At 43.1% G+C, this 12718-nt stretch overlaps 1 protein-coding gene across 6 annotated transcripts in view; it reads left to right on the forward strand.

The window, feature by feature from the left end:
* The window catches only part of CLCC1 (chloride channel CLIC like 1), a 32685-nt gene that overhangs the window by 18970 nt on the left and 997 nt on the right, over nt 1-12718 (forward strand). For 4 of the 6 annotated variants that reach the window (XM_034778818.1, XM_034778820.1, XM_034778819.1 and 1 more), the window contains 5 exons: nt 627-724; nt 823-969; nt 1948-2232; nt 2966-3256; nt 11067-11369. In XM_034778818.1, coding sequence (XP_034634709.1) covers nt 627-724; nt 823-969; nt 1948-2232; nt 2966-3256; nt 11067-11369 — 1124 coding nt within the window. Of the gene's footprint in view, nt 1-626; nt 725-822; nt 970-1947; nt 2233-2965; nt 3257-11066; nt 11370-12718 lie in introns of those variants that run through there. The other 2 variants (XM_034778823.1, XM_034778822.1) reach the window with 2 other exon arrangements.

Raw genomic sequence — 12718 nt, forward strand, 5'->3', positions numbered from 1 at the left:
ACTACAGGGACCCAACTTTGGGAACCACTGCTTTAAGGTACTGAACTAGGCAAATACTGCCTTCTGTACACTTATGATCCTCCACTATTACCCTTAGCCAGTAGCTGTCTGAAGACACAGCAAACCTTCTAATAATTACAAAAGTACAAACCACATTTTAAAGCACCCTTCACAAATACCAGTTCATCACAGATATGCAAGAAATAACGTTGAAAATGCCCCAAACTCCAGTGACAGTGTGCAACATGTGCCAGATATTTCATCATCTCTTTAGACAATGCAAAAATTGCAGACCTCATTTCCTCATTCAGCACTATTTAGTGCCAAGTGTTGAAGTCTAAGAGAGTGCTAGGAAGGATTTAATGTTAAGAAAAGTTTTCCTTCCCCCAGCCCTCTTCTGTGCTTGGATAACTTTAATTTCCAACCAGATTGATGACTTTTTAAAAAATATAATTAACTTCTGAGCTGAAATGAGGCATGTAAAATTTCAGTTAATTTTTCTAAGGGGAAGGCTTAAAATTAACTGACTATTGGATATAAAATGTAAATGCTTAATTACATCATTATAAAATACATTTGCCACTTTTGTATATATTTGTCTTACTTTTGCTTTCTTTTAACTGTAGAATGGTTTAGAAGTTCATGGACATTCCAGGATGATCCTTGTCAGAAGTACTATGAAACGATACTAGTAAATCCCATTTGGCTAGTCCCCCCAACAAAGGTATATGCTGTTCCTAAAGAAACCATTCACCCTTCTATTTTGTATTTGGAAACTGAAGAAGAAGAATCCTCACATCTTGTTACTATTTCTTATTTTAGGTATTGGCGGTTACATTTACCAGTTTTGTAACAGAACCATTGAAACATATAGGGCAAGGAATTGGTGAATTTATTAAAGCCCTTATGAAGGAGATACCAATGATGCTACAGATTCCAGTGTTAATCATCCTAGCTGTGGCTGTTCTGGTAAGTGTATGTTCTTGATCACATTAGTGAGACCTAAAACAAAATGAATAGTTCAAGTATCCATGACAGACAAAACTACTAAAAACAAAAACAAAAAAACCCACTGATCTAAAATTTTAGAAGCATTAGTGTATATAGATCTGAATAACAGTTTGGTAACATTGAAGCTAAAATTTTAAAGTTATTTCTTGGATATATTTTATTTTTTCTGTGATTTACTTGTTGATCTCCTGACTTAAAACATAGCAATGTGAATTTTTCTCCATATTCAAGATATGTGAACTATAAAAGTGGGGGGGGGGGAGTTGTTATATTTTTAAAGATTATTTCTCAACTGGTATAAGCACAAAAATTATTTGAATTAAAATAGTTCAAAATCCCAGGCTGCATGATAAATGAAAATGGGTTTAGTTTCACACCAGCTCTGGTTGGACCACATAACAGAACCTCTGCAGAAAGTGGCACTTTGTACTTGAGAGGACTGAGCTAGAATTAGCAGGGAGTGTTGTGGAGGCTTGCACCAAAAAACATACCTATCCTCTGACCAGCTCATACCCATACTGACCGACTAGTGGAGAGCAGGACACTGTGAAATCCCATTGACTTTAAAAAATGAGACAGTAAAAACCTGAGAATATTTTTTTCAATAATCTTTCAGTTACAGTAGTCTTAGGAGTTGTAACAAAAGTAGGTAAATTTGTTCAGACACATTAATTTAAGTTTGTTCCTAAACTCTGTTCCAAAGTAATGAAATTGTGTACTTTTTAAAAAACACTTTGTCAACTTAAGAGTAATTTTCTGAAGTAGGAAAGCTCTTGAGAAAATGGTAAATCATATACTGAAATTTTCCCTTCAAATACTATTGTGTGGAAATGTAGAGATGTAAAAGTATCTCTGTAGAAAAAAAGAAGAAGAAAACTGTACAAGTTGCGAAAGTGAATGTCTGTTATACTGAAGGAGACAGTATCTTTTCTTTAGGGTTTCTGCTATGGTGCAGGAAGATCAGTTGCTACACTAATACATTTAACAGGTCCTGAGCGGAAACCACCTCCTTCACTTCCTCCAAGTGACAGGCCACACTGGGAACAAATAAATTATAGTGCAGGTGATTCAGATGCCAATTACAGAAGGAATGTTGGTGCCCTCAGTGGAGGACCTCATGACAGAGGAGATGATCACATGAGACTTCAAAATGGCAACAGAAGCTCTGAAGTTCTGCTGCCAGGTGGTACACCAAATGCACGAAGAGAAGAGCATCACAAGGTACCATCTAGTGTACATTAACAATTAAGCATTTTAATAGCTATTCAAGCTAAGCCTAGAATAATTTAGTTTTTGCTATTTAACTGTACAGATTTTTTTTTATAATTTTCATGTTTAAAAAGGTGGTGTAGTTTAACTAAGTGCTCTCTCTAGAGCAGTTACCTGGTGATCTGAAAAACCAGTTTAATTCCATTCCCCTACAGATGTTCAGAGAGAATAAATTCCTATATGAAAGGATGGTATGTGGATTAATATTTCTGGTAATATATAGCATTCATGGAGTGTTAGCTTCATTTAATGATAGTGAGCTGAAGTGGCTTCAAAGTTTTTAAATGTTGAAACCTTAGCAAGTTTTGAGTATCTCTAGATCTAAATAACTCTTCATGTGTGGTTTCTGAGTTCACTCCCAAGTCAGCCTATGAATGATGATTGCCAATGAAAGGAACTGGAAAAAAAGAATTTACAGATTGGTCTAAGTTGTAGGTCATATTTAATATGTATTGTACATGAAACTAGTTCAGTTCATGAATGTTTCCTGAAATTAGAGATTTATTTACACTCTTCAAAAAATGCAAATTATGATATTCTTCTTAGGTTTGGGGAGCCATGCTTCTCAGTCTGATAATTTAGACCACTGGATAAAATACCAGCAGGTCTTAGGCTGCCTGCTCAGGTTAAATCACTTAATATTCCCAATTAATTGTCCGAATAACACAGATTATCTATTTTACAGTGTAGATTGCACCCTGTGTCTCAAGATCAAACAATTTTTAGAGTGAAAACCAATGTAGATGAAAACCGTGATAGAGAGATTGCACCTGAAGAGCAGAAACTGTGCACACTTGGAGTTGAACAAGAGTCTGAAAAGAATTGTGAACCTCAAGCAAGTTGTAGCTTAAAAAAGGAGAAAACAAATAAGCAAAACTCAATTGATAAAACAGGAGATCAGGAAAAGACGGAGAAGGGCAGTTTACCTCGATTAATGGAAGGCACAGAGGAAACTAAAGAATCTTTGAACTCTACTGTAAGTTTTGTCTAAACTTTGATTCATGTGTGTTTGCTTTTGCTTTTCCTTTGTGTTCATATTTTTAGTTACAAACAATCACTGAACTAGATGTAGTCTTGGCAGAATTTGATTATTTTTAAACTTTTTTCATTATCAATTTAAATTTTCACAGTTGTGGGAAGTTATGGGCGTGTCAGACAATTATTGATTGACAGACCTTGAGATTTAAAAAGTTAGTTTTATAACCATTAAAACAGTTATGTCAAAATATGCAAGATAAATAGCCTTGTGTAGGTTCTCAAGCAGCATTTTTCTTCTTTTGCCTATGTGTAAATTTAAATTATTGATGGAAATACTTTTTCATCCGTTTGTAGTGAAATTGATGTTTGACATTTACTGACGATAAATCTAATCCTCCTAAACCAAACTAGATGGTTGATGTGAGCTCATTTTGAGCCAAATACTACTTTGTTAGACAGAGGCCCCCGTGCTTTTAGAATCCATTTGATAATATCCGGGCGTACTGACAAGGTGTTCTTCTCAGAGCTGTTTTTATAGTGGAACCTGTTACCATTACAGATTCGGAGGTGCTCCAAGTTTCTGCATCTGTTAAATAAGGATAATAATCCTAATGCTGTCTTTTAAACGGCCAAGAACTTGATCTGAATTAATACAAACTATGCACATTTTTTACACAGGTGAAATTTAGCTTGCAGTTCATGCTCTTTTGGCCCCCCTCCCTCTCAAATTTAAGCTAACTTTTGTTCTGAAGCTAGAGATTAAATACGTAACCTGAAAATTAAAGTTCCAGAATGTTTCAACTAGAATTTCAAAATAAAACGTGGTTCTCTCATAACCTGTCCAGGGTAGCACTGAAATGCTGTATGTGTGACCCAGCCCTTCAGGGCCACCTGGAGGAGATAATGGTCCACTTTGTGCTGGTATCACAGATTTGATTTAGGCTCAAATCTAACTTATTCTATAGCATAATTTGAGGGATGTGTTTACCACAGTGAGCTTCAGTAACCTAGATTGGAGGCTAGCACATTTAAGGTAGTTCTATTTAAAACAATTTTTAAATGCTGCTTTTCTGCATTTAATTGCATTTGAATCCCCATCCAAATAGAGCTTACTATAAAGTAAAAAAAAAATTAATAAATTTAACATAATAAAATATAAACATTAAGATTCTGAATAAATGTAATTCTTCGAGTGGTGTCCCTGTGGGTGCTACACTCTAGGTGTCGGTGCATTCCTGCACCGGAAATTTCTTGCAACAGTACTCGGTCGGGGGAAGGGTGCGCACAGGAGTTGTCTCGTGCAGCCGTTGGCACCTCCTGTAGTGCGTGCTCCCACGACTGTCCCCTCAGTTCCTTCTCAACCGTCCTCGGCTGCAGACAGAGCTCTGCGGCAGTGCTCTCTTTGATACTTTTTTTTTTTCTTCCAGAAAGTAAGTTACAAGTTACATAGGAACTTCTTTTTAGTCTATACATAGTTTCGCTAGTTCCTCTTCGAGGTTTTTCTTCAAAAAGAAAAAAGAAGAAAGAGAAGACTTTTTCTCTCCTTAACTCCCTGTTTGGGAACAGTTTCTACAGTTTACCATTACAATTAACTCCCACCCTTCTCTCTCGAGAGGCGGGAGAGGCTTACCTGCAGTCATGCCGGACTCAACAGGATTTAAAAAGTGTGACTCCTGCCATGAACCGATGCAGGTCTCTGATGGCCTGCATTCGCTGTCTGGGAGAAACTCACATCTCCCAGAAATGCATACATTGCACTAACTTAACAAGGGCAAGACGTGACAGGGAACTCCGCTTGAAAATGCTTCTGCTGGAGAAATCCCTCCAACCTCCGCAAGAGACGTCCTCCAGGGAGTCTCATAAACCGAGATCCCTGAGCTCTGATAAGGCTCCAACTCCCAAAATTGTCGGGAAGCGAGCCTAAACCTCTCCAGCAAGGGTCTCTCAGAAAACAAGAGCTTTCCAGTGAGGTCTTTACCCTCAGTGCTCCACTCATCCAGAGTGAGCACTTATAAAGCACCGGGCTCCTCCGGCACCGTCCCTCAGTGAGCCCCAACACGCGGCATTGGAGTTGAGACATCAAGTCTCCTCCACGGCACCGACTACACCGCGATCAATGCTGCCGGCACCGACCCAAGACTTGCTGCCACCTAACAAGCCGAATGCAGCACCGGTCAGCGCTTCAGTGGTCGACCGCAACACCAAGGTGGGACCAGCGCAACTCCTGCGTCCTGCTGACATAGCAGTTTCTTCGGCACCGCAGTCACCACTGCTCGGAACCGAACACTTCCCGAGCTACATAGCATGGTACCATCCTTCATCTCCTGCACCACTCTCCATGCATAGTCACGAGGAAGGGGACATGCAGAACATCCACTTCTCCTCTCAACATTCATCCCCATCACAGATGAGACCACATGGAATCCTGTGAAGCCTAAGCCTCGTCCCTCCGAGCATTCACAGCCCTGGTATGCACAGCACTGGCCTTACCCATTACCACCTTACCCCGTGCAATGGCCACAATGGAGTCCTTGGCCCACATACCAGAACCCCTATTATGGTCCCTCTTCTGCAGCAACAAGCGGTTCCAGAGCACACCCATCATTACCAAACAGAGAAACCTCTGACCCCCCTGACACAGAGATAGAAGAGGAAGAGATACTATCTCAGGCAGACCTGGATGATTCACCACCTGCCCCACACTTATCTTCTGCACCAGACGAAGTGGTGACGCCATCTACCCCTATGACATCAGATTACCTGAAACAGTTCCAAGAACTCTTCAAAAGAGTAGCAAACAGCCCAAAAAAATTGCTTTACATGAGGTGCAGGAGAAACAAGGTAAGTTGTTAAAAATCTTACAACCAGCATCATCGACCAAGATTGCTCTCCCCATGGATGAGGCTATAATGGAGCCTGCAGAGGTAATATAGCAAACACCGGCATCGGCACCACCCACTAACAAACGGGCCAACAGAAAATACTTCGTTCCAGCCAAAGGCATGGAATTTTTGTTTTCACACCCTCAAGCCTGTTCTCTAGTGGTAGAGGTTGCTAATCAGCACAGTAAACAGCCTCATTTCCGCTCCTCACTGCAAGATAAAGAACACAAGAGACTGGACCTCTTTGAGCAGAAAGTTTACTCATCAGCCACCCTTCTGCTTAGAGGTGCCAACTATTCTGCTCTACTAGCAAATTACGACTATTCTAACTATAGTAAAATACAAGAGCTTGTGGAAGACCTCCCTGAGCATAAACATCCTCAACTCAACGCCATTATCAACGAGGGTCAGTTAATAGCCCACACAGCGCTGCAAGACTCAATGGATGTAGTAGACTCAGGTGTCCGAACAACCGCAACAGCTGTGGTTATGAGAAGAGTATCATGGTGCAGGCTTTGGGAATTCCAAAAGAACTACAGCTAAAAGTGGAGGATCTCCCCTTCGTTTGAGACGAGAATAATTTATCCCTATCGATGTCCTCCATACCATGAAGGCCTCCCAAGCGACGCTGCGTACATTAGGCATACACCCACCGCCTGACAAACACTCTCGCTTTACACCATACCAGAGGTCACAAGATACCTCGTCTAACTGTCAACAACCACAATACTTCACTCAGAACAGACCCAAACAATGGGCTCAGAGACAACGAGCTCCACAGAACCAGGCCTTGTCCATCTACATCTAAGCCACAATTTTGAAGTCATGGTCGAGGGTATGCATGACCTCCTCACACCTCTAGCGCCAACAGATAACCCATCCCACAATTTTGGTCACCGCCTATGCCCAAATTATTTTACCATGCCTGGGCTGTGATAACCACAGATCAATGGGTTTTGGAGATCATACAATCTGGCTACACCATTCCTTTCACAGCCATCCCCTCTACCCTCCTCCCCCTCCCTGTCCCTCTTCAGGGACCCCTCTCACGAGCACCTTCTACAACAGGAAGTAGACCACCTCCTACTGCTGGGTGTTGTAGAACTAGTACCACACTTATACCAAGGGAGGGGTTTTTATTCCAAATATTTCCTGACAGAGAAGAAAGGAGGGGATGGAGACCAATCTTAGATGTCCGAAAACTCAACCACAGGTTCAAAATGGTCACTCTGGCCACAATAGCGCTAGACTGGGGGGGGACTGGTTTTCAGCCCTCAACCTCCAAGATGCTTACTTCCATATTACAATACATCCTGCCCTCAGACAGTTCCTGAGGTTTACAGTAGGATCCAACCACCACCCATACAGAGTCCTTCCCTTTGGACTGTCAACTGCTCCCCACGTATTTTCAAAAACACTCACGGTAGTAGCAGCACATTTACGATGGAAAGGAGTCATAATCTTCCCCTATTTGGACAATTGCCTTCTTAAGGGTGCCAACTGACAAGAAATGGCAGGCATGCTGAAAACCACAATGGACCTGTTTCACCAGCGAGGTCTACAGATAAACGAAAAGAAAACCACCCTGGAATGAACCAAGCGATTGGAGTTTATCAGAGCCAACCTAGACTCCATACAAGCCAAGGCAATATTGACAAACCACAGATTCACTACATTGACCAATCTTATTTCCACGGTGACCATCAGCCCACAAACTTCAGTGAGGACATGCCTTCAGAATCTGGGACTTATGGCAGTGACGACTTTCGTAGTAAAGTATGCCAGACTCCATATGCGCTGTCTGCAGCACTGGTTGAGCACGGTCTATGCACCCAGCAAACACTCTCTCAACAGATGTGTGACATTACCACCATGGGTTATTCTCTCCCTACAGTGGTGGACACAGCCAGGGAATGTATGCTCCGGGATTCTCTTTCAACAAGACCCCCCATCAGTGACTATTACAACAGATGCCTCCCTGATAGGTTGAGGTGCCCACTTGGGTCACCAAATGTACAAGGCAAGTGGTCGGCGATGGAAATCCAACTACATATCAATCTTTTGGAACTCCCCGTGGTACACAATGCATGCCGACACTTCTTACCACTCGTACGAGAAACCTCAATCTCTATTCTCACTGATAGTGTGGCATGCATGTTTTACATCAATCACCAAGGAGGAGCGAGGTCTCACTCACTATGCGTAGAAGCCATGAATTTATGGAACTTCTGCATCTGCAACAATATAAACATCACAGCATCATACCTACCAGGGTGCCAAAACACTATAGCCGACAACCTCAGCATACACTTCTCACAGGAACACAAGTGGGAAATCCACAACCATGTTCTTGACCCACTATTCCAAAATGGGGTCACTCAGTAATCGACCTTTTCGCCTCAGCGACAAATCACAAATGTCCACTATTTTGCTCCAGGGCAGGCCTGGCACCGGGATTGATAGGGGATACCTTCCTCATCCCATGGAACGCGTCACTTATGTACACCTTCCTGCCGATACCCCTGATCCCATGGGTCATCTGCAAGATATGACTCGACAGAGCTTAATCAGTCTCATTGTCCCCACATGGCCCAGACAGACTTGGTTTCCGTACCGCTCATGTCTAGCAGTCTGTGCCCCACAACCGCTGCCTTTACGGATGGACCTCCTGTCCCAGAACGAGGGCCTGATGCTCCATCCAGACCCAACGAAACTCCATCTCAAAGCATGGCTCCTCTCTGGTTCCAACATGGGGGAATTGAACTGTTCGGAGAAAGTAAAACAGGTATTACTAAATAGCCGTCACCTTACCACTAGAAATACTTACCGCCACAAGTGGAGAAGATTCTCCCTTTGGTGTCAGCAAAAATAACTGGATGCGACCAAGGCACCTCTATCTATGATCCTAGACTACCTACTAGAACTGAAGGAAACAGGGTTAGCCATAAGCTCTATTAAAGAACACCTTGCTGCCATTACGGTCCTCCATGAACAGAAGGGGCTTCAATATTCCCTTGCCCGATTACATGGCACTTTCTCGCAGGTATACAGAACATGTACCCAGCAGTATGCCAACCTATACCACCATGGGATTTCAATCTTGTGTGCAAATTCATAGATTCTAGAATTGGAAGGGACTTCGAGAGGTCATCGAGTCCAGTCCCCTGCCCGCATGGCAGGACCAAATACTGTCTAGACCATCCCTGATGGACATTTATCTAAGGATGGTCACAAGACCACCCTTCGAACCTCTCGCAACCCGCTCACTCCTTCATATGTTAATAAAGGTTGCGTTCCTAGTGGCAATCATGTCTGCCAGACGTGTCAGAGAAATAGGAGCATTGATGGCTGAACCACCCGTACACTGTATTTACCACAGACAAAACCATGTTATGTCCTCACCCAAAATTCTTGCCCAAAAGTGGCTACAAATTTTCATATTAACCAAACCATACGCTTACCTGCCTTCTATCCCAAGCCACATAACGACTCTCAAGAAGCAACGTTATACATGCTAGTTGTCAGACGGGCTTTAGCCTTCTACTTGGACAGAACTAGACCATTTCGCAAGTCACCAAGACTATTTGTCTCTACAGCAGACTCTCCAAATGGGTGTCTACCTGTATTCAAAGTTGCTACCACCTGAATCACAAAGAACCCTCTGTGGGCATCAGATCCCGCTCAACGTAAGCCATGGCGACATCAATTGCATTCCTGAACAATGTCCCCTTAATAGATATTTGTAGAGCTGCAACCTGGACATCAGAGCACACTTTTGCAAAGCATTACGCTATAACCCAAGGCCTTGTCTCCGAACCCCTACCACCCCTGGTGGGGTACTGCTCTACAAGCACCTAGAGTGAAGCACCCACAGGGACACCACTCGAAGTTGTTGTTGTTGTTACTCACCTTGTGCAATAACGATGGTTCTTCGAGATGTGTCCCTCTGTGGGTGCTCCCCTACCCACCCTCCTCCACTCTACTTTGAAGTTCACACTGCCATGCTTGGCGGTAGAGAAGGAATGGAGGGGATGATTGGGGGAGCGTGCGCTACAGGAGGTGCCAATGGCTGCATGAGACGACTCCTGTGCGCGCCCTTCCCCTGACCGAGTACTGCTGCGAGAAATCTCCGGCGCAGGGAACCACCAACACCTAGAATGGAGCACCCACCGGGGGACACATCTTGAAGAGCCATCGTTACTGCACAAGGTAATTTCTTCTTTCAGCTATATAGTTCTTAACTGTGTGTATAGATACACTAACGCCTTGTCTTGCAAAAGGCTATATTTAGTTGCAAATCAACATGTTTTACTAGAGAGTCAGTGTAATTGCAAATCAATCTTCAGGAAAATAACTAAAAATACAATGAAAATGGATTTAGTTTCACACCAGCTCTGGTTGGAGCTCTGCAGAAAGTGGCACTTTGTACTTGAGAGGACTGAGCTAGAATTAGCAGGGAGTGTTGTGGAGGCTTGCACCAAAAAACATACCTATCCTCTGACCAGCTCATACCCATACTAACTGACTAGTGGAGAGCAGGACACTGTGAAATCCCATTGACTGAAAAAAATGGGACAGTAAAAACCTGAAAATATTTTTTTCAATAATCTTTGTTACAGTAATCTTAGGGGTTGTAACAAAAATAGGTAAATTTGTTCAGACACATTAATTTAAGTTTGTTCCTAAACTCTGTTCCAAAGTAATGAAATTGTGTACTTTTTAAAAACCACTTCGTCAACTTGAGTAATTTTCTGAAGTAGGAATGCTCTTGAGAAAATGGTAAATCATATACTGAAATTTCCCCTTTACACACTATTGTGTGGAAATGCAGAGATGTAAATGTATCTCTGTAGCGAGAGAGAGAGAAGAACTACAAGCTGCAAAAGTGAACGCTTAATACTTAAGGAGACAGTGTCTTTTCTTTAGGGTTTGTGCTATGGTGCAGGAAAATCGGTTGCTACATTAAGAGATTTTAAAAGTCCTGAGCAGGAACCATCTCCTTCATTTCTTCCAAGTGACAGACAGCACTGGCAACAAATAAATTATAGTGCAGGTGATTCAGATGCCAATTACAGAGGGAATGTTGGTCCCCTCAGTGGAGGACCTTATGACAGAGGAGATGCTCTGAGAGAGAGCGATGATCACATGCGACTTCAAAATGGCTACAGAAGTCCTGAAGTTCTGCCGGCCAGTGATGTACCAGATGCACAAAGAGAAGAGCATCACAAGGTAGCCTCCAGTGTATATTAATGATTGTGCATTTTAATAGCTATTCGAGCTAAGCCTAGAACAATTTTCACTATTTATTTAACTTAACAGTACAGATTTGTTTTTATAAATTTAATGGTTAAAAAGGTGGTGCACTTTAACTAAGGGCTTGTTTATACTTATGCGCTGGTTCGGTGGCAGGCAATCGAACTTCTGGGTTCGATTTATTGTATCTTGTCTGGACGCGATAAATCGAACCCAGAAGTGCTCTCCATCGACTCCGGTAATCCTGCTCGGCGGGAGGAGTACGCGGAGTCGACGGGGGAGCCTGCCTGCTGCGTCTGGACCGCGGTAAGTTCGAACTAAGGTACGTCGACTTCAGCTACGTTATTCATGTAGCTGAAGTTGCGTCGAATTGGGGGGTTAGTGTAGACCAGGCCTAAGTGCTCGCTCTAATCTGAAAAACCAGTGTTGTTTTGTCCCCCTCCTGCTGTTCAGAGACAAATTCCTATATGAAAAGGCAGTACGTAGATTAAAGCGGATCTACAGCAGGGGTGTAAAACCTTTTAATCTGGCCCTTAAGCACCTTCTGGGAAGCGGAGTTGGGGGGCTTGCCCAACTCCGCGCATGCTGTAGCTCCACATTGCTCCCAGCAGCAGTGGCACGGTGGGCATGTCTCCCCTCTGGCTCCTACACATAGGGACAGCCAGTGGGCTCCACATGTGGCCCCAGCTCTGCAGTTCCTCATCACTGGGAGCTGCGGGAGTTGTGCCTGCGGACGGGCTGCGCGCAGAACTGCCTGGTCGCACCTTTGCATGCTGCTTGAGGTGAGCGCTGCCTGGAACCTGCACCCCGACCTCCTTCCCCGCCCCAGCCTGCAAACCCCCTTAGTCCCCCAGAGCTCCCTTTCGCACCCTGATCTCTTAATTTCTGGCTCCACCCCCGCATCTGCTTCCCCTCCCACAGCCCAACCCCCATTTTCATCAGCATTCATGGTCTGCCATACAATTTCCATACACAGATGTGGCCCTCAGGCAAAAAAAGTTTGCCTACCTCCAGCTATAGGAAATAACTAAAACTACATGTGCAAAACAAGATCAAAATTGGTTAGATTAAACTTGTCCACCTTTGAGATTTTTTTTTTGACTTTCAGAGAACATTTGATAAAATCCTTTACAGGAAGTTACTACGGCAACTTTGTCATGGGAAGATAACAATGCTGAAAATTAGCCTATATGGGGTGCAGCAAGCTTCTCGACTACTCTTTGTATTTAACATATGGAAAAAGGGGGTAACTAAGTAGAGAAAATCTGCAGATACCACAAAATATTTAGGTTCCAGAGGCATCTGGGTTTGCCTAACAAACTCAG

The sequence above is a fragment of the Trachemys scripta genome, chromosome 8 (assembly GCF_013100865.1).
Source record: "Trachemys scripta elegans isolate TJP31775 chromosome 8, CAS_Tse_1.0, whole genome shotgun sequence".
Lineage (NCBI taxonomy): Eukaryota > Metazoa > Chordata > Testudines > Emydidae > Trachemys > Trachemys scripta.